General features: G+C 36.8%; 1 protein-coding gene across 1 annotated transcript in view; it reads right to left on the minus strand.

The window, feature by feature from the left end:
- Nucleotides 1-2,183: 2,183 nt before the first annotated feature.
- Nucleotides 2,184-22,191, minus strand: part of LOC140935488 (tyrosine-protein phosphatase non-receptor type 13-like) — a 51,311-nt gene continuing 31,303 nt past the window's right edge. Inside the window, exons 31-52 of the mRNA XM_073385030.1 lie at nt 20,673-21,700; nt 20,069-20,221; nt 19,365-19,469; nt 18,125-18,304; nt 17,276-17,566; nt 16,509-16,592; nt 15,848-15,934; nt 15,322-15,413; nt 14,560-14,716; nt 11,555-12,378; nt 10,581-10,719; nt 10,006-10,096; nt 9,477-9,544; nt 9,203-9,244; nt 8,666-8,764; nt 7,347-7,405; nt 6,687-6,762; nt 6,281-6,346; nt 4,473-4,552; nt 4,300-4,372; nt 3,427-3,489; nt 2,184-3,253 (exon numbers count right to left, since the gene is read on the minus strand). Of these exons, the coding sequence (XP_073241131.1) occupies nt 3,191-3,253; nt 3,427-3,489; nt 4,300-4,372; nt 4,473-4,552; nt 6,281-6,346; nt 6,687-6,762; nt 7,347-7,405; nt 8,666-8,764; nt 9,203-9,244; nt 9,477-9,544; nt 10,006-10,096; nt 10,581-10,719; nt 11,555-12,378; nt 14,560-14,716; nt 15,322-15,413; nt 15,848-15,934; nt 16,509-16,592; nt 17,276-17,566; nt 18,125-18,304; nt 19,365-19,469; nt 20,069-20,221; nt 20,673-21,700 (3,920 nt within the window). The 3' untranslated portion in view covers nt 2,184-3,190. The remainder of the gene's footprint in view (nt 3,254-3,426; nt 3,490-4,299; nt 4,373-4,472; nt 4,553-6,280; nt 6,347-6,686; nt 6,763-7,346; nt 7,406-8,665; nt 8,765-9,202; nt 9,245-9,476; nt 9,545-10,005; nt 10,097-10,580; nt 10,720-11,554; nt 12,379-14,559; nt 14,717-15,321; nt 15,414-15,847; nt 15,935-16,508; nt 16,593-17,275; nt 17,567-18,124; nt 18,305-19,364; nt 19,470-20,068; nt 20,222-20,672; nt 21,701-22,191) is intronic.

Below are 22,191 nucleotides of genomic sequence, written 5' to 3' on the forward strand. Positions count from 1 at the left end.
TTTGTAGTGATATTTGGCATAAATACCACAAGTGATATTTCAAAACTGTTATAGGTAATTTCACGAGCTGTTAGGCGAGTGAAATTTGAGACAATTTTGAAATATCACAAGTGGTATTTATGCCAAAATATATCACATACAAATCATGCTATTATTTGTTTGTATACTACGACCCGCAAAGGAGTTGTAATTTTCACATGTAGGTATTTCAAACTAAGCTGAAATACCACTGCCCTAAGCCAATCAAATTTCAGAAATTTCTCATGTAGTAGTATAAGAGGTTGTAATATTAAACAAAAGTCTAATTCCTGAGACTTCTGTACATTTTTTATGCATTGTTTGAAACATCATCAAGTCTACGTGCAGCTACCTCAAAGCAAATAATGCAGAATATTGTAATAGTGAATGTTGAATTCTTTCTTGACAAAACTGAATAAAAGGTTGTGGGCCTCTTCGGAAAGCAACTTCTAATTAATTTCAAGCGTTTAAAATTTTTTATGGTCTAAAAATAACTGTGGTGAAATTCATGTATTCCAAGGACTAGACTGGCTATTTGCCTTTGACTGAGCCATTATTCTCTGTCAGGGGAAGCTAATCAGGACAATATGTTCACGGGCAAAACTATTGCAGTCAAAGTCTTCAAGAAGAATGAAAGTACATGGTTCGTTCAATCTTGAAATGGTCTTGAGTTTTAGTGGTCGTCTTAGTAAGTCCTTGAATTCAGTTAAGGTCCTTGATTTCTTTATTAGGTCTTAAAAAGTCCTTGAAATTCACTACTTTGTTTATACCACACCATCTTCTGTGAAATTAGATTTTGCCAAGGAAATTTTGGCTCATCCCCTGTGCAAAACCTGTAAAACTCACAGGTACTGTCAAAACATTTTTGGGCATGAACAAAATTCTATTTCTGTTTCTTTACATACCCAGTGACTGTTGACATTTTGTAAAGTGTTGTTGCTGAAAGTAGTATAAAATAATGTGATCAACCATGGCTGAAGAAGTAAAAATCGTGAATGGTTCCATTAAGTGTTTCAGCCAATAAGGTGTTCAAAGGGGGGGGGGGTTAAGATTGGCAATTTATTAAATAAATTTTAGTCCTTTAAAACTGTCGTTTGTCCTTGAAATTTGTTTGTCTGAAGTTGTACAAACCTTGAAGTAAACTCAGGCTCCAGCTCACACTGAAGCAGTTCCAGATATTAATTCCTCACTTGACTTCCTCTCACCTCACCCAACTCCAATTCTCTCTGTTCATGCAGACCATTTGTGATTGTCGGGAAAAGGTTTCAGTAAGAGTGCCCAGGGGCTCTTTACTTTTTCTCATGAACTTTGCAATGATTTTTGCCTTAAAAATTCCATCTTCATTAGCTGCCCCAGGTGTACAAGGATGGTGATGGTGTTCATGGTCAACACAACTAAAGTTGCATCAAGGGGTACAAAGTTTCATCGCCTTAATTAAAATTGTCTGACACACCCTGTCCCAAAAGACTGGATTCTCTTTGATTACTTCAAATAGCTGTAAAAGAGTCCTAAAGTGTGACATCATAAAAAATTACTTTTGTCAAATTATGAGATTTTTTTGGGTTTTATGAAAGAACATAATCCAAAAGGCCTAATTGCCAAAAATAAGCATTCCGGGGCAAATTGTCTTTTGTGATATTAGCCCAGTTATGCTCTGATGACTCCGTACAGGTCAATGAAGACATTTCATAATAATAATACTGGTCGTGTGGTGAGATGGGGCTACTTGGGTTAGTTTTGGCTGGGTATGTGCCGCTGGCCTCTCAGAGCCCCTACCCGGTTAGTCTATTGTGAGACCAATAATAGACCCCATCTTAGTCACTTTTGGGCAAATGTAACTTACTTTGCCACTTCCTGTTTATGCGTCTACCTTATGAAGCCTAATAGTTCAGTCATCCTAAAATAAATTCACACATCATTATTTTTTCAAATTCCCAACAACAAAAATTTTCTTAACCTCAAAATCCCTCGAAATGAAAATGTAACCTGATAAATTATTATAGTCAATCCATAAAAAATGCAACCCCATCCAGTGGCTCATCCCCATTAGCCTATTAACAGGACGTATCCTCCCGGGAATACAGGATTATCAGTTTGTGCTGTGTAAAATCTCAAAAAACAGCATATCATTAATTCTACTCTACAAATCAAATATGACACAAAAATACAAAATGTTTTGCTCTTGAAGAGCAGAGCTTTATTTCCACAAAGAAGAATATTCTTTTTCTCGTTTGTTTGAACACGTAACACTTGATCTAAGACCCTTGCATCCACATGACAAAAATATCTAGACTTTTACAATAAGTTCCCCACCCCAATTCCCACAATTTTCATGTAACCACCTCAACACTCTAAAAATCAGTGGCATGATAGTTTTCTTCATATATCGATCTTTATCTTCAGTCCAAAGACTTCTCAGGATTGTCGCATGGGCGAACATAACAAGCTCGCCTGTGCTACAGTCTTAAGGGTGTGCGAGCAGTCTAGAGGTTTCAGGTCAAATAAGATTGTAGATAGGAATCTCTTTACAAACCGAGGCATTAAACACGTATGAATCAGAATAAAATTAATATCATTTAAGTGAAAAAAGAAATAAAAATCAATATTAAATAAATCAATAAAAATCAAACGGAATAAATAACTACTACCCTAGTAAATACATATTTCCATAATAATTTTTCAAGATGTTCAAATTGTTTAAAAAGTGTAGACTGATGAGATTATAATTTGAATGGTACTTTCATATATTATAATATTATCAAAAAATACTGAATTAATATGATTAAAATCTCAGAAGGGGATCTGTTATCCCCTATTCCCTACTTTAATGGGCAACTATTTTAGTGTCAGTTTAACAAATATATAACAGTACAACTTGAAACAGACCAAAATACTACCGTAGCTGTAAAATAAAAACATTTTTCGAATGATGTGAAAAGTATGAAAATTAATTTATATTATGCAGGTTAAGCTTGTTTAACAATCTGCTTACTTTATTGTAAAGTAAATATTTTACTTCAATTTAAAAATATTCTACATTCGTGGTATTTTGATACATGGAGGTTTAAACATATTACTGTTTGTCATCTCTGTAACTAACTTGCCACAAGTGAAGAGACGTTTACGGTGCAAATAAATCAAACTACTAAAACATTTCACGGGTAATTGTAAATTAGCTGGCAGTCAGTGACATAAGAACTTCCAGGCAGGCCTTGTAACAGAATATGTACTGGTCCTATAACAAAATTATAAAGAACAAAGAATAAACAACTGTTTGGTACTAAATTAGTGCTAAAAAACAAAACAAGAATACATTGCCTTCTAGTTCTTCAACCTTGGCATGTTATCATTAATTTTTGTAAAACAAAGGGTAGCTGGCTGTTGTCAACATGATCTTAATTCACTTACTTTTGTTTGAATCATGCCTTGCCTCTGTTCACGAAGTTTTCTCACAATCTTGTTGACATCAAACTGTCAAAAGTGAAAAAGAAAAACTGCGTGCATTGATGGTTGTCACCCAACTAAATTATTACAATGTACTGAACTGTTGACTGTTGATTAAACATAAATGAGCCACACTCCCTAGCGTTAAGTGCAGCTTTTTTCATTTTCTATTAATGTGCCACACAAAAAGATGTGATGTTTCAACAATGGCCTGCTGTGTGAAGTAACAGGGTTTGCACAGTCTTGCAAGTCCTTGAATTTTAGGGGAAGTCCTTGAATTTTCTTCAACTTCAAATGTAGTAGCCTGTAAGGTGCTTTTTAAAGCGTCTTGGTTTTCCAACACAGAACATATAGGTGATTTACATAAAGCGATTTTTGTTTTACGCAATAATTAACTACAGTCGAACTTTCGCTAACGGCCACCTCTCTACAACAGCCAGTTTTTTCCGTCCCAATGGGCAAAAAAATCCCTACATGTACTCTTGTTTAGAACCTCTACAACAGCCACTTTCTTCTGTCCCCAAGGTGGTTGTTGTAGAGAGGTTCAATTGTATCGATTAAGACAAGAGTACTGAAAAATACAGAAAATTTGGTGGAGCAAACAGTTCAAGCCTTAAAGTCCTGGTAGAATGGACTGGGAATGTGCATTTTTGTACAATCTGTGAAATTACATTCCTGGAAGGTGGTCCTTGAAAATCAAATGTGGTCCTTGAAAAGTCCTTAAAAAATGGTTGCGACTTTTTGTATGTACAGCATAACGCCAGCTGCAGTCATCAACTGAAAATGCCATGTGCTTTTATTGCTTATTTTTGTTGCAAAATAAGTTGTAATGCATACCGGTAAATCTCTTTCCATGAGACCTATTGCCACATCTATGGTGATAAGAGCACCTGTTCTACCAATTCCAGCACTGAAAGATCAATAAAACATTTGAACAGCTACTAAAATCAATACAAATTACACCAGGTACAATCAAAAATTACTTCCAGGGGTCTGAAGATTTCAGTTACCTGCAGTGAACAACAACTGGGCCAGGACCCTCAGCAAGAAGGCGCAAGAATCGAACAAATTCTACCAACTCCACGGCGGACTATAAACAAACGAAATTTGGAATGATATCAGACAAATGCACCCTGTTGTTAAATGTTAACAAAGTGTGGTACTAGTGAGGCAATATCTACATTAAGGATCAGTACTGTATCAATCGGAGTATCCGCACTCCTAAAATGCATATTAGCGGAGCACCGTGGGTAAAATAATTTGATTATCTATGCATCCAAGAAACTTTGGTTCTGAAAAATCGTCTGTAGGTTCACTCCTCCATGTTAGCGGATGTGAAATGGCACAGTTACTGGCTAGGAGTCCAAGGCATATACTATCTGTGTTTAACCTGGTATTGGACATCCATGTTATGGTCAATTGACAGCGGTCAACAAAGGGTATCCACAGACCAGTGTCCCATGACTGCATCGCAGGCTCAGGTATACAACTCATTGAGGCCACGTATTTTTTAAAGTTATCCGCTGACCAGTTTTGGGTTTTCAATTGATTGCGGGCTCAGGTCTATTTTTTAAAGTGGAATTCACTTTACTTTCTGTTTACGGCAAAAGTTGAATTACTCGAGAAAGACATTTCTTAAAAGATCACTTGAGTGGTGGGTCTAAAATACAGGTCACTTTTGCACAGGTCAGACTACAGGTGACCATGATACAGATAAATGAACAGCATTAAAAGTGTCACCTACCCTAACCTCTTAACAAAATGCTCAATTAGATCAAGGGGAATCTGTGTGGTTTGGTAATTTATCGAAGGAGCAGTGACTTGTACTCTTGACCTGTAGAATGTGACCTGTACTTTAGACCCGGCAGATCAACCAGGGTTCTCAATAGAAGGCGGCACCCGGCGACTGATCGCCGCTTACTTTGGGATTTATAGCCGCTTACTTTGTGTTTAGGTCGCTTTTCTTTGCTTTGTTTTGACACCTCTGGCTTTGGTGAAGAGCCTCCTACTTTATCAGTGATCACCTCCTACTTAAAAATCTATTGAGAACCCTGATCAACATGGGCCTACAGGCTAAAACACAGGCATATTTTTCAGACAATCACAAGTTCAGTATTGTGTATTTAAGTGCGCAGTTGCAACCTCTACTAGGGTAGGTAAAGGCAAAAAGAATGAGGTTATGAAGAGGGAAGGGGGGCTCTGGTGAGAACTGTACAAAGTTTATTCATGAATTCATGAAAAAAGATCAAAATTACAACACCAGCAACCTGCAGTGGAAAGAGTTACTGGTGGTGGCTTGCTAAAGAATTTGTGTGCCATCCAGAAAAGGCCTGCGTAACAGGATTTGATAGGATGGATAGATAGATAGATTTTTAATGAGAATTTTAACTTGAAATCCACAGATAATATACGCGTTGCCCTCAACCAAAACTAAGCATAAAAAAATGAAACAAAAATTAAGTAATGAATAAATACACAAAATCAAGAAAGTCCTACTTACAAACAATAGTTACAAATATTATGGTCATGAAAGGTACGTTTTAAGTTTCGGTGAAAATGTACTGATCGAGAGAGGGATTGGGGAGAGAGGGTAAGGGAGGGTAAGTTCCCTTCCCTTTTCTTTTCACGCTTTTCTCCCTCTTTCTCTCCCTTTCACCTTTATGCACCGTCTGCCATGCAGGCTACCCAGAAAATGCCTACAGTGCACCGTCAATTAGGATCCATGGATAAGTGGAGTCTCAAACATACTTATCTTAGTATGGCTGAAAACCTGAGAGTACAAGCATAAAAACACTTCACTAAGTATTAGCTAGCATACCTTTGGAACTCCATGATCTGGCCATGTAATAAAGTTTATGTGAGAAACAGTCCTGGTTTTACCAGTCTACAAATTAAAAGAGAGAAAATGAAATTAGACCATTTCTGCTTAACATTCATCACTCTCAAACACCACACAGGCACCCCACTAGCTCATTTCCTCAACACAAAACCTTCAAAAATCTGGAAGTCTAAGCAAAGCACTCCTCCAAAAGAATTACACAAATATATGAAATAGCACTACCTTAATAAATTTAAAGTGCTTGAGGGGCACTCAATCAGACAAACAAAACTCACAAACTAAATGAGAAGTACCAGGAAATATTTTTAAAAGCTTCAAAAGTATGAATATATAATAATAATAAAAAACAGGACCTAAGTTATAAACATGCACAAATTTTGCATACCTGAGAGTCATGGAGCTCAAGTTCTCTCTCTATAAATGAACCAAAATCTTCCTGTCTTAGAAGGCTCACTGCTATTCTGCAGAAACAAAGACAACGGAAATTAAACGTGCTGACTAAAAATATGTGATACTAGAGTGACAGTAAGAAACAGTGAACATCAACTGAAACTGCTAGTTTATTTAGCTTGAACAGCTCAACATTAATTACCAGTGACCAGCATCTTATTCAAAGAATACCAATCTTTATCAAGCATTATGCTCTCAAGAATATTACTCTGCTAGAATAACAATACTACTCTGTCATGTAAAAAGGTGAAAAAAAAAAAAAAAAGATATCAGACAAATAAAACCGTGTATACCCTAACAGTAAGAGTGACCAAAATATGACTAGTCCTTAAATAACCCTTCTTTAGGGTTTAAGGTCTTGAGAGTAAAGGAAAGGATCTCTAACAAAAAAGGGTCTGATTGTTCAACAATTCAAATTCTCCACATAGGTACACAACAGCAAAAAAGATGGAAAATAGTGCAGAGAATAAATTATAAATGCTGACATTAGGGTTTAAGGAGTTAATGATCTGATTTCCAAGAACCTTATATGCTGCTGGTGACAGCATAATTGATATGTTAATTAGTAGCAGTTGCAGAAACAGCATACACTAACCTTTCTGTATATACTACAGGTTGATCCTCAGTGTTTGGCCAGTACCTATGACATTTCACCTGTGGGAAAATGACAACATTGCAGCAATCGCTAAAACTAGCAAATAAAGTACATAAAACTAGTACTGATATTTAAATAACTACTGAAATTTTCATATCAGTGGATTCCAGCTTTGGTGTAAATACACATCATGATATCATCTTGAAATATTTATATTTTACTAAAACACGAGTCTATTTATGATTTTTTTAAAAGTAAAATTTTGGCATGAAATTCAGTTTCACTTTTTGAAAGACCTCCTTTATGTGATTAGAAAACAAAATCAGGTGTCGAGACTCCCATGGAAAAGGGTCTGTAAATGGATAGGGCCACTAACGGGATGTCCATAAAAGCAGCCACTGGCAATGTGACTTTATCAAGGAGAATTCAAGTAGAGCTGTCTACAAGCTGAATCTCTTACTTTACGAGCCACAAATGTAACAACCCACCAAAAAATGGCCAGCTCCGCAGGCTAAAAGAAAGTCAGTTTTACATCTTGTCCCTACGGGCAAGCCTGGCTTATACTAGCCCAAGAATCATTGCACCTTTAGTTTTTTTAAATTACTTGTTTTATATATTCATTGCAGTAATACTTGAAATAATTTCACTTTATCAGAATGATCAGCTTGAAAAACAGCTTTCAATCCCCGTGAAATTGGAAGGAATTTAAGCAATTTGTCTTTCAGTACTTCTGTAATTTGAATTCCCCTAAAAATATCACTTAGCCTTGCCTGTTGGGCAAGTTAAGACCAGAATTCACTGGCCCGATGAATCAAAAAAACCCCTAACCCCAGGATATAGGACAGGACTTTCTTTGCACGTTGAATAGAATAATTAACGTTATTGCCTGATGGTGGAACTAGAGTGACGTTGGTTACACTAACGTGGACTCTGCTCTATAGTCACCCCCTTACTATGAGCACCCTTATGATATTATAAGGACAGTTTTGTTTGTCCCGAAGAAAAGCTCATATACTTTCTCTAAAATTAACCAACTCAATACGGACACAGGCAATTTCAAACTCTCATATCATCGTCAACCATGCTTTATACACACCAGTTCCCTGCTCAATGTCTATTTTCATTGTCACAATCATGAGCTTATTGTAGCATATCCCCTTGGTATCTGTATTGACAGAGTTCCACTATGCTCCAAAAGAGGCTTTTTCTCCAAAGAATCTTAATAATTTTCACAAAACACTCTACTGAATAAATATCTTCAAATTAAAGTGTTTTCTGTGATATACTCCATCTGACTATGCAAACATGCTCATATATACCTTTCCTCCTTCTTGCTGTAGTGTTACCATGGCAATAACGACAACTTCTTGTTCCCAGATCATCTGCCAAAAATCTTGTATTGTGTTTGGAAGAGGGCCCTGGAACACCAATATAAGAACAACAAATTTTAAGCCCAAACCATCCATTATGGCAAATCCTTGCTGTAAAAACTTGTAAAACGTATGGGTGATGTAAAGCAAAGAACACAAAGAAGTTACACCAAAGAACTTAAGAAACCAAAAGGTGTAAGACAAGGAAAAAGTACATGGGTTGTTACACTGAGGTAAACCCTCCTTTAACCATTTCCCATTATACGGTGTATCTTACATAATTTTCCAGATTCGGGGCTATCTATTTTTGAAATTTACTAGGTCACAATTGGATAAAAAAAGGAGTTTCTTTACAGTTTTGAGTGATTCTTTAAAGAATTAGAATCGATCAATTTACTTCACACAAGGAAAGTAGAAAAAAAGTCACCATTTACAGTCATTGACCCTACAGCCATAAAAGAAAATATTCCAGTCAAGAAAATATACCTGAGTTGCAATGTAGTGATAAACATCATCTCCAACAGGAATCTGGAATAAGCAACAAAAGAAGTACATATAAAAATTTAATAGGTAAAAAAATCCTTTTCTGAAAGTCAAACTTGAATCTATCAGTACTGGTTGAGTATTTTTCTGAGTGATGCTGAATCTCATGGCTTATGTATCATGTTAAGTTTTGGATACTGCCTACTCAATACCTCAGCTATTTGTTTAGGTGATTGCAACATTCGTCACTAAAAGGACTCAAGTATACCACTGGTACCTTCACATGACTGGCATTTATGTAATCACCATCACCATCTCCAGATAATTGGACCCTGGTCTTCTCAACTGAAACGTAAATTCAATTTATCTCCTTTAGAGTCAGGCATGTCACCGAAACGAAATTAATAAGAGTTTGAAATATTTTGATAATAGAAAATTGATCTCTTGAAGGTCATACTATATCTTTTACTAGATAAGATAATCATTTATTTATGCTCATCACCGTACAGATGTGAAGAGTTGATGGATTACCCATTTAATAGTAGCTAGTTTCCCTGCTGATTAATTCTGAAGTAGAGAGATTGAGTAACATTAATACAATATTGTTATTAGCAAAGCCTTTTCGGTCAGGTTACTTGGTCATCGATAGTGAGTAGCAAAGGGAAACTAAAAGTGCCCCAAACCACAAGCCCCACATTCAATCCACATGCATTGAATTTGCATGGCTGCTTGTAGCATCAACATAACACCTGCTTCATGAACTCAAATGAGCTATTACTGTTTATAAGCAGTTAAGTACAACATACATGGCAGCACATTTCTGTATCTGTTTTTATCCTTGTTTGCTGGTTTTTTCCCTGAGTCACATCCATCTGTTTGTTTTATTTCTCTCAAGGCCTACAAGAAAAAAGTTAACACAAAGTTGGGAAAGAACTCAGAGAATTTTATGACAATTCCCCTGGGTTTCCACCCTCCTATAGCTGAATAACATGAACAAAGAATCTTTCTGTCTCTTGTTTTAGTTTAAAACATGAAAATATAATTACAGTGGAACCTCGATTTAATGAAGGGCCAAGGGACTGGCAAAAATACTTAATTTGTTCGCTACAACAAGGTTTTTTTTCATATATTTTACTGTTACTGGGGTAAAGAAAATCGTTCCTTACATACCAAAGACTTCTTTAGAGGTTTGTCATGTCGAGGTTCCACTGTAATAAGATAGTGTACAGCAAATTGCTACAACATGACTCAAAATTTAAGAAGGACTTTGTTTTGGTTGTTGAACAGGTGCGAGACATCGCTGCTACTGAGCTACTGACAATTTTATTGATGAAAAAAGCAATTTATGTTCTAACAGAAGGTCTTTAAAAGTAATACAAACCCTAAACTCTTCAGCAGGGATGTTAGATAGTATTTTTTCCTTGACACTTCTGATGAGCTCAGCAAGGTTATCTCCTGAATACTGACCACCTTCAAGTACATCAATCAAAGGTTCTGAGGGAGCTGTCAATTCATCACCACTATATAAAAAAAAGTAGAAAATAAAGATCATAGTGTTGATCAAAGTTCTTTGGACTCTTTGACGTCCACACTTTTTTCATTGGATGGAAATTTTTAACTTAAAGCTAGCAGATGTAAAATATTTATTTTTCTCTGCCTTAACTTTACTAGCAAAGTCAATTATAGGAAAATCAGAGAAACCTATAACCACAACACTGGGTGTCATATCATGCAGTGCAATTTGATTACATTGATAGGCCATCAGGTACATTATAGCAAGGCAATCTGTACATTCAAGAAAGCACATCTGTAAAATCCAGTTGCCTGTAGCACCTGAGCAAACTACTTACTATGAATATTAACTTTGGCCACCAAACCTTTTTACACCTAGTAGTGTTGATGAAAGCTGAAAAAAGGATTACTGTCTACACCACTGTATATCCTGGGGGTACTCCATTATAATATCATGGCCTATATGGGGATGTGCTACTGGACAGGGTATGATTTTTAAACAGGGAATTTTGTGCAAGTCTGTTCTAATTGTAAACAGGGTACTGCCTGCACGATTGAGTTTATTTGTTTGATGAAATTTGTTGTGCTACACATATACAAAAGCAAAGACTATAACGTTAATTTTCTGAACTGCAATTGCCAATAAATGACTTAAAAACAAGATGGCATTCATTATGTCATTTGTTCTAGAAGGATAATAACATTGAGGGTGGTGTCCTAAACAGGGCCAGACTTTCAAAAGCTCAGTGACTCACCTCTTCCCAAATATTGATCTAGTGCCCCCCCCCCCCCCCCCCCCACCACCCTGGGGGTGTAGATGCAACAGTCCCTCGAGAATTTTACCTGCTGTGTCCATTAACAGATTCATTAACAACTGGTAAAGAGTAAGATTCTTCGGCGCTAGAATTTCCTGAAAACTTGGGAAGTGATTCCCTTCTTGGTGGAGGTTTTACTGGGGGCTCATCATCATCTGATGGAAGAGGTGTGGTAGGGATTGGCGGGGGTACATCAGGATGTGCATCTACTTCAAGAGTGTTGTGTGTTGAGGAACTGTCTTTGTGTCCTACATTATTGTTTACTTCCACTGTTGATTCAGGCTTATCATTGTTCAGCATACTTATCACAAGCTGACTGTTGTCCCTCAGCATGTCAAACACATCCTCATCATCCATGTCAATATCATCATCGTCACCATCATTGCTACTGTCATTAACATCATTATCAGTTGTAATGTCATTATCTGATGCAGAATCCAGCTGCCTTGTAATACTATGTTGAACAGCGAGCGAATTGAAAGTTTGCTGAGAATCATTCCTCTCGTTTTCAGCAATTGTGCTATTAGCTGATGAGCTAGTTTTCTTCTCCAAACTTTGTCGAGATTTACTTGAAACAAGATCTCGCGGAGCTTCATTGTCACTGTAACCACTCTCCCACTGAGAGTCGAACTCCCTGGGGTCCACAGACCGTAGGGACTCTGGGGGTGAGGGTGGGGGCTGCAGTGATTCAAGTAAAGAGGATAACACCATATCAGTGTCTCTTTTGTTTAGCTTGGGTTTGGATTTGATGTTATCTGTGGGAGGCACAGGGGTATTATTTGCTGCTGAAATAGCATTCAAAAGTTCAGTGACATCATCTTCATCTTGTATGTCTGTTGATCCGGTAAGTGTCTAAATGAAGTAGAGACACAACAACATTTAAAGGACGCCCAATAAGTCATCACTGAGGCCTTTTAAGAAGGAATTAAGAAAGCCCAAAACCTTGCAACGTTTTTAAAACACTATTCTAGAACAACTTAATGATGAAAACACTTGTAACCCTGGAAATCTGGGTATTTTACTAATCTTACAAGACAAAAGTGAAACAGAAAAGCAAGACGATATCCCAGCCACTCCTTTACCACCACCCATTCTTGGTCTAAAAACATAAAATTTTATGATTTATGTTAAGCTTCCTATTCTTCCAGATTCAAGCTCTGTGCCAAAAATATTTGAGTAAAGGTGTTACAAAACAATTTAAACTTTAAAATTAAAATGATTATTATTATAGAAACCTAAATGTCTTTACAAAAGCTTTACCAATTACTGAGTAATTACTGCTTGTAAGCTGTTTACCGACTTAACTAAATAACTTGTGAATTCTAATTTTATATCTTTAGTAAAGGCAGTTATAAAATGATCTTTATTGCCTGCTTGTTATCAGTTTTTTTAAAATTTGCACTGATGCAATTATTAAAATTAATATTAACAAGAGACAAATAATATTAGTTTTTATTATTGTATTATTAATTTTGATAAACACAATTTTTAATAGTAACTCAAATAAACAGGCTTTGATTTTCCTATCTATTTTACAAAGAAAATCAATGGTAAGGAACTTGACCTTAACAGTATGTCACAAAATTATCAGTCATAAACTTAAAGCTACTTCTAATAGTTTTATGATGTTATTGTTTCTGTCTGCTGTGAGTAACTATAGCTGCCCCTTTACAAAACAATAATGAAGTTCCCTTGTAAGCTCTGAAATAAATGGCGGCCATTGCAAGTCTATATAGATAACTTCAAGATTTAAATTTCCCACATTTGACACACGGGTGCTATAAAAAAAATTATGTTTGCAGTTATTACTCTCAAACTTGCCTAATCTGTTTGTTTTGTTTTTTGTTAAATGTACTACAACTGAGTACATAACAGCAACATATAACAGAGAGCAAAGTGTTTGACTGTACAATATAATTATATGGTCGTCAGTAAGTTAAAATAGCGTCTCAATAATTAAGGGTCAAAACATGTCTGGCTTTACATGTTGTTTCACTTCTATATATCATTTAGCACAGAAGAAACTTACTGCAAAAAGAAGAGTAAGCATTTTAAATCCTCAGTTGAAATCTTGGTTTAAGTAAAGCAAGGCTCCACTCTAGCATGCATTAGAGATATGAATAAAAATGAAAGTTAGGCGTGAGCTTAAAGCTTTAAGGGAAGTAATTATCTCTTATTGCAGGAAGGGGTGCAGCATGTGAGAGGAACTGCTACAGGGTTTCTTTTTCATGACTATTTTAATCCCTGCAATGCGATAAAAGAATTGAAGAAGTTAAATATTAGCCTTTATTAGTGAAGCAACTTAACGTTTCAAAGTTTACAGACAAGCCAGTACTCTGAATCAACTTTATAAAATATTAATAACAAAAAATTTCATCACTCATTATGTGGATAATCTGTTATTTAATCTAATAGCATGATTAAGTCCACTGACTGAAATGATTATCAACCAGACCTTATTTTGGTAAAACTGTTTGATCATGTCTACAGTATTGTAAGCTTTAAAAGAGAAAATTAAGTTATGCCAGATCATCATTGTTAGTTTTCACATTTTAATATTAGCTTTAATCACCGCTTGTCAGCATTAAGTTTAATGGTTTATACTTCAAATACTAGTATTTTGGAAATAAGTGCCTTGCCCAAAATTAATTATTCTATTTTTATCGTTTCTTATACTATTAGAGAACCGGAATTTACTGCAAAATAAATTAAAGACTGTTTTTACTGGATCAAACAAAGTGGGCAACAAAATATAGTTAAACCTCTGCAGTAAACAGCTACGAGGCTATTATAGCCACACTTTTTATTGTCCTGAAGTGTAAGTTCACTACCATTGCAACCCTTAAATTCTACACCTCTAATCGTACATTTTATTGCTAAAACATGGAGATCACAGCTTTCCACAAATTAACTGCTATCAGTGGAATTCCTGGCTTGGCTGCCACTTATCCAAAGGCACATGACCCACTTATGAACAACTGGGGCTGATTTAATGGTTTGGAAGTACTAGAAAAAAAGTGCTGCTTTTTATACCTTATCCTTGTCCTCAAGTGTGATATCAAGGTCCACAGAGTTAGGTGATCGTTCAAGAGGGGCTCTTGTAGCGGGTACATTTGACTGTGTTGCAGATGAACCCAGAGGTGACAGAGGAGGGGTATTTACTGAGTCGGACATGTAGAGCTTAGAGGGCCTGAGAAGGAAATAAATCATAAAATTAAATAACTTTTAAGCATAAAATAGATAGTAAGGAATGCCATATATAATAATTATCATTAGTTACTGAGAGCCTCTACTCCACCATTCCAGCATTTATTGCTAGAGGGGTTTGGACCTCTACTGCTGGGGTGGGAAAGTGGGGTAGTATGATGCTCCCATAGCAAATAGAGCCTGGATGCTCAACTCTTTACAGCATTACAAAGAGCTGGGCCTTCAGTAAGGAGGGACCTCAACTCCTCATGTACTAACTTTAATCTATGAAGTAAATAAAAATTAAGCTATCATGAGGGTATTACTAACCGTAGTTACTATAGAACTACATGTCTCGCAAACCCTCCTGAAATTCAGTGTGGCTCCGATCAAGTTTAATACTCCCAAGCAGGGTTAACATCATAATAAAAACCAACGAGACCTTTCTTTACCAAATGAGGAGTATTTGTCAAAATGAAGCTACTGAAAGATCTGATGACTGACATGAATGATGCCACTCAATTAATATTATTCGTATTTATACTTATTAAGTTTCTTTCTTTTGAAAATATATAAATAGATATGGCAACAAATTGATATTAATAGTACCTGTTAATTTCCAGCTCTACTGTCCCAGTGATCTTTCTTAACATTCCAATAACTTTTGCATGACTGAGGCCTTGAACATCTTCCTTATTCACCTGAAAATACAAATTAATGAATTAAAACAATAATTGGAAGAAAATCATGAGGACAGTTCCGGCTCCTTCTCCTGTCATGTTTCCTCTGTGCTTCTGCATTGTCTTTGCGTTTTTTGAAAGGAACTCTCCAACGGTCTCATTCTCCTGTTTTTAAATGGCCTTTTTTCTATTAATTTCATTGAATCTAACTCAACAACATTCAGAAAGTATTATGGAGGAGGGAAAGATGCTCCCACAATCAACTGCCTCCGAAAAGGAAATCTTTAGGACTTGCAAAACTGAAGAATTGAAGGCATGCATCTCTACGCGTCCATGTTAGAGATGTGCTTTTCTTCCGGAGGTTTCTCTTAACATAGCAAAGTTTAATGTAGCCCTTAGTCATCACAGAAACAAATATATAATAATAATGAAGAGAGTGTTGAATAAAAGCCTACTTTTAGGATCTGGTCCCCAACTTTCAACCTGCCATCACTTTCTGCCACACTTCCAGGGCTAATTGTTTTGATGAAAATCCCATGAGCCTGAAAAAATGTAAGTCAACTTAACAAAAAATCAACATCCCTAGAACACAGGAAAGCAATTAACTAAAATTGTGTTCTTACTGTTGGCATTATTTTCAATTTCTCTTTTGACCTCCACAAAATATAAACCCTCAAATAGTACTAAATTCTTAAGCTTAGAATTTAGATTAAAGACTGCTGATACTAAAGGAAATTGGTCATAGCTTTAAAGAACTGGACAAGACAAGTCAACTTGGCAAGGAATCAGCTTAATCAAGTGTGAGAGGGCTATACTAGACACAGCCTCCCTGATCATGGTTATATATTTTTGGCCTGAAAAGTAGAGATCAGTCTTCTGTAATTTTGGGTGCATTAAGCCAGCTTACACAGTCACGACAAATAGCACAAGGGTATGTAAAACCTAAACTTAGTCTTGGCCAGTAGTGAAAAGGGGTACATAAAGACACCAACTGCCCCTCTGTAGAGTCCTGGCTGTGTACAGTACTTTACGGGCATGACCAGCACGTTATAAATAGGTTTCTGTATAAACAATAAGGCTTTCAGTAGCAGTAGCACTAGATGTTACTTGACTTACATCCGAGCTGAAAGTAGGGGCAGCAACTAAACTGAAACCAAATCCACGTGGTCCTTTACAAAGTGTTACATTGAAGTGTTCACCCTGCACAAAAAGTAAATAACAGATGAGGATAAGTAAGAGTATTAAGAGTAAAAGTTTATTGCATTCAGCATACATGACTAGCAAGCAAGAGATGCACAGATGTCTGTATAGTAAAGGTTCTCTTAGTAGCAATGTGTTCGTATTATAAGGGCATCCAAAAAGAGACCTCTGTAAGGAGACCTTTGTAACTTTGATCTGATAGGAAATTAACGCTTAATGAAATTAACAAGAATTTCAAAAATTGGTGTTAATTTAAATCGCATTAATTTTTGTAAACATTAATTTCAATGACCTTAATTTCCATTATTTTGGCCCCAAATTCTTGATACGCTTCTGACTTTCTTGACACTTGAGAAAGGGGACTATTATAATTATTTCCATCAGGGTTGAGATCCATCAGTAACAGTGAAACTGTGAAGAACCCTTGAAGTAGCCAGATTTCATTGCTTGACCCCCTTCATATGTTCAGGGAAATAACATGCCAAGAACAAGCTCTCAATTTTGGATTATACGTTTAACTTTGTTCCCGTTGTCTCCACAAATTGTGCATCTTTGTGAATATAACATAAATCTCCTTCATTTTGAAATGTTACCCTCTCTTTCACGTTAATTTTGTTTATTCGAAAGTCATTTTCTACTAAATTCGGGCTAATCTATATTGAGGTAAACCAACAGAAAGGTACCTGAGAGTCCTCGTCATCATTCTCATTCTCCTTCATTCCATCCTCGTCCTTGTCCTTTAAGAACACACTGTCATTCTCATCACTAGAACCTGCAGTATTTGTACCTGGCGAATCCACTGACCAGGATTTATTAGGCGCTTTGGAGTCTGTTGAATTCGCTTTGGACATGGCATACTTGGACTCTGCCAGCCTTGGTCTTCTTTCAACAAGCAGTCGCGCAACTGGCCTGGCAGCATCAAGATGCTGTCTTGCGGCAACAAAGCCCAGGCCATCCACTTTGGTACTGTTTATCTGCAAGTATGGTAATTAACAGTTAATATTACCAGGCCCTGGCCGATGAAAAGACAGATAGCGCTATATACACCAGATAAAATCACAATCCAGTGGATGCATGAGTATTAGGAAAACCAATTGTGTTATCAGTGGATAATTTGTATCTGGATGTTAAACATTATTCACCTTTAAAACAAATGCAGCCAGAAATAAGATTTTATTACAATTAGGCATATTCAGAATTTTTAAAATCTTTTTAATGCATTATTATACCCTATTGCTATATTGCAAAGTTTTAACATTTGGAATCATATTTGAAATTTTTTGTTTTTAAATTTCACTCTATAGTATTTGGACCACAATGAAAAGTACTTTACTTCTTGAGGGTTACATGGAATATGGCCATACAGTTTAAGGGACAGTTGAAATAATGGCACATAAGTACATGTAACCCCCTCCCCAAACCCACACCACTAAAATCTCCCGTTAAAGCAACTTAAAGGAGAATCATGGAAGTCACTCGGAGCTTTTCACAGGCATTTTATTGTTGGCATTGATAGGTAAAAAAATACATGCCTCCAGTATTCTGTCTCCCTGCCGAAGATCTCCCTGCGTAGCTGCGGGTTCTCCTGGAACAACATCCTCCACATATATCTTGTGATCATCACCCTCTTTAATTAGCAGCCCTATTCTTCCCTGGGATGTTCTTGTTAAGTTAACCACCTCCACAGTTCCTGATTGGGTCGACCCCACATACTACATATACAACAAAACACACGAGTTTTACAGTCAAGCCAACTCGAGCGTACCCCCCGAGATTCTATTAGTGAAATTATCATTCAAAAGTTGAATCCGTTGTTAGCTGTAGATTTTAGATTCATCTATGAGATACTGGTTACGGCAATGATGACTGGATTCATTTTTCAAATAATTGATTCATTAATGGCATCTATGGGGGTACACTTGACTTGCTGTGACTTTAATTAAAGTAATATACAATTTCTCAAGGTCACTTTTTTACAGGCTCGCAAGGAAGGCCAGAACTGGTATTAATAATCGAAACAGAACATAACCCCAAGGGACAACCAGTTCCCTATTTACAGGCACTGCAGACAAGATAAACTTGGAACCACATAAAAAAAAAACGGTTAAAGTGAGGGTAAGTCTTGAAAAACAAATAAATTCATTTTGCGTGCGGGGAAACGAAATCTCAGTATTCACATAGAAATCATATGCTGGGCACCCTGGATTTTACAGGTTCAGAGCACTGGGTTCTCTTCAATTTTTTGAAGTACACAGCATGTTGGTTAAAGTTAACCCCTCTGAGACAGCTCATCTAGGTTTATAAGAGCTCTTTGACCTTCATTAAAGTATTATCTAACCAACATTAATTTAAAAAATAGTAATTTAATAAGCACTTCTCCTGGCTACCACACGTGGAGTGCAGCTTATCTACCAGAGAGTGGACACTTTACTTTATGTGATGTACATGTATACAGCTATTTCAAGAAAGATTGTAGGAAATGTGAATGCAACAATCCCAAAAGGTATTGCAGGTGGTGTTGAGTTCACTAAACATTCTTCAAAGAAATTTGAAAGAATGGCACGAGAGGCTATAGACATATGTTTGCCAGTGCTAAAGGAAAGCAACAAAAGTAGGTTCAACAACTGCAGTCATCAGGAACAGTGTATTGATCATATCCCATATTACCTTTTCGGGATTGTCACGTGCACATTTTTTGGACAACCTTTCTCAAAATAAAAAAATAAACTCCACTCAAACTACACATTTGAGCATCTGTTCCACACAGCTCACCCCAGCTGGTCGTCTCAAAACTTTAAGTTTAACAGTCTGTTTTGTGGCTCGTAGAACATTTACAGCATCCATATGCTTCATTGATGAAATATCCTCTCCATCAACCTAACAGAAAGAATACCAGACTTAATGAAAACTTAGTTCAACATAACATACATCTGTAACACTCCTTTGACCTTGGTAAACCTCAGCAGTAGTCTGCCAGAAAGTTCAAAAAACCCAACTAAAGGTTAGATTTTGCCAGAAAAAATGACGATAACAGTCGGTAGAGCACTTGACTGCAAAATGGGAGATCATGGGTTCGATTCCCAGGGCCAGATCAATACTCCAAATCTTAAAAAAAAAACAAAGAAACGAAGGTACTTCCCTTGCCCTGCAAACTGCAAGATGTTTGTGTGAGTAAGATGATTATGCAAAACGGCAGTCCTGTCTCCACAGGGAGATGTAAAAATAATGTCCTCAATGAGTACTGCTGTGCTAAATAATATTATTTGACACTCAAACGTACTACATTTTCTTCTTCATTTTGTTCCCTGTTTGGGTAAGAATTCATTGGTGCTGTGTTGACAGGTGCCTCAAGGTAGGCTGTGGCATGGTTGCCATGGCAACCTCTCCTCTGTCACTACCAATGCGGCACCTAACCTCCAACACAACTGACTAAATGTTTTTAACACTGAGGGTACACAGTATTTTTGATTCCTTACCGCTAGTATTTGATCACCCGCTTGCAAACGCCCATCTTCTTCAGCTGGACCACCCACAATGTCACGAACAAAACATCCTCCTACAGTATTGGCACCACCAGCTAATGTGAAGCCAAGACCACCAGAGCCTTTGGTCAACTCTATGTACAATAACTGGTGTGAACCAAACAAGAGCAAGTTAGGCTGTTATAGTTTGCCATTAAACCTCTTATAGTCATGTTGCAACTGCTTTTGCTAATAATCTAAGAATTGTCTTCTTTTCTTTTTTATACTACTACATGAGAAATTTCTGCAATTTTATTGGCTCAGAGCAGTGGTATTTCAGCTTAATTTGAAATACCTACATGTGAAAATTACAAACCTTTTGCGGGTATTAGTATAAACAAATGATAGCAAGATTTGCACGTGATATTTGGCATAAATAGCACTCGTGATATTTCAAAATAATTATTGCCTCAAATTTCACTCGCCTAACGGCTCGTGAAATTACCTATAACAATTATGAAATATCACTTGTGGTATTTATGCCAAATATCACTACAAATCATGCTATTACCTATACAAAATAATAATCTCATAGTATAGTAATTAATTGTCAGCTAACCTCCTCCTGTGGAGTCAAGCTTCTTGGTTTTACATCCTCTTTAATATCAGTGACCAGGATTGACATTTGATCTGTGTTGTTCATTATTGGTTCTTTTTCCACATCACTTTCTTCTGATTCTGATGAAGGGGAAGAAACCTCATCCTGTAAAACAGGTAAAATCGGCTTGTTACTAGCCAAAGACATTTTTCCTGTGTCCTTAAGATCAGTTTCATCCTCTGAAGATTCCACTGTGGAAAGCTTTTCCATAAGCTCCCTCACACTCTGTTCATCATATATAGAGCAATCAGGAGGAACAATGTCAATTGAAGAGGATCTCCTTGAGTCTTCAACATCGCTAGATTCATCTTCTGCTAATGGTGCATCACCAAGAGAAGTTGCATCTGCATCTTCCTCTTCTGTGCTGTGTTGAAATGCTTCCTGTCTGTTCACTTTTGGAATATCCTTTGGCCTCACTGATGTAATGTTAGGAAGCGAGTTAGTTGCTGCTAAAGTTTCGTGTTCTTTCCTGGCCTGTATTACAACTGGTTCTGACAACCTGCTAGCCAGGTTGGGGTGACTGGACTGAGCAATCTGCTTAGCTGACTCCTCAGATATCAGACTTGACCTCAAACTAACGGGTGCTTCGTTAATGACAGCTGCCTCTTGAGTTATTGGCACTTCATCTCTAACTTCAAGTGAGCTTGCATTTGATAGTTGCCCTCTTGCTGATGACTCAGATGATCTTTTACTCAGTGATGGCGAGTCAGCCTTCAGCTTATTCTGTATGTCCGCAAGAATCTGGGCGGGGTCCACATCACTAGCATTCGACCCTGACCTTTGCAGAAGTGATTGAGGGATAGAAGATGGTTCTCTTTTGACCAAAAGTTTTACTTCCGTTGGTCCAGTGCGTATTAGATTGATGGCTTCCTGGTGGGTTACACCTTGCATGCTATTTCCATTCACCTCCAGCATAATGTCACCTATCTGAAGTTTACCACATGAAGCTGCAGGTTGCCCTGGAAACATCTTTTTGATTCTGAGGAAACCTAGAAAGGTATCATATGGGGTGATAAGTAAGGACACTAACACAAACAATTAAAAAGGCAATAAAAACTAAACTACAATGATTTGATCTGAAAAACAACTACTACAAAGCTAACATTTTATGAACAAGTTCAACGTAAGTGATACTTGCAGGCTGCAATATTATACTCATTCCAGTTTCTTGACATGCTTATTATTCATAAGTTGTTCTCTCTCCCACAATATTAGTAAGCTTATGTAACAGGACAGGAGAGAAAAGAAGACAGCAAACCTTGTGTGACAATAATTTTGTTTAAAAAAAACTTTCGGCCAAACTTCATCCCCTTTTAAACAGATTTTCTTGTGAAAGACCAGAAAGCATTGATGGGAATTCGAAGTGAAGATCACAACAAAGTGCATAAGTAATAACCATGTCAAGTTGGTCACACGCACGCATTTTGCCGTCCTTTTCTTTCTGCCGTCCTGTTGCGTAAACTCCCTATTTATTTTATGG

Source organism: Porites lutea, chromosome 4, assembly GCF_958299795.1.
Source record: "Porites lutea chromosome 4, jaPorLute2.1, whole genome shotgun sequence".
NCBI classification, from domain to species: domain Eukaryota; kingdom Metazoa; phylum Cnidaria; class Anthozoa; order Scleractinia; family Poritidae; genus Porites; species Porites lutea.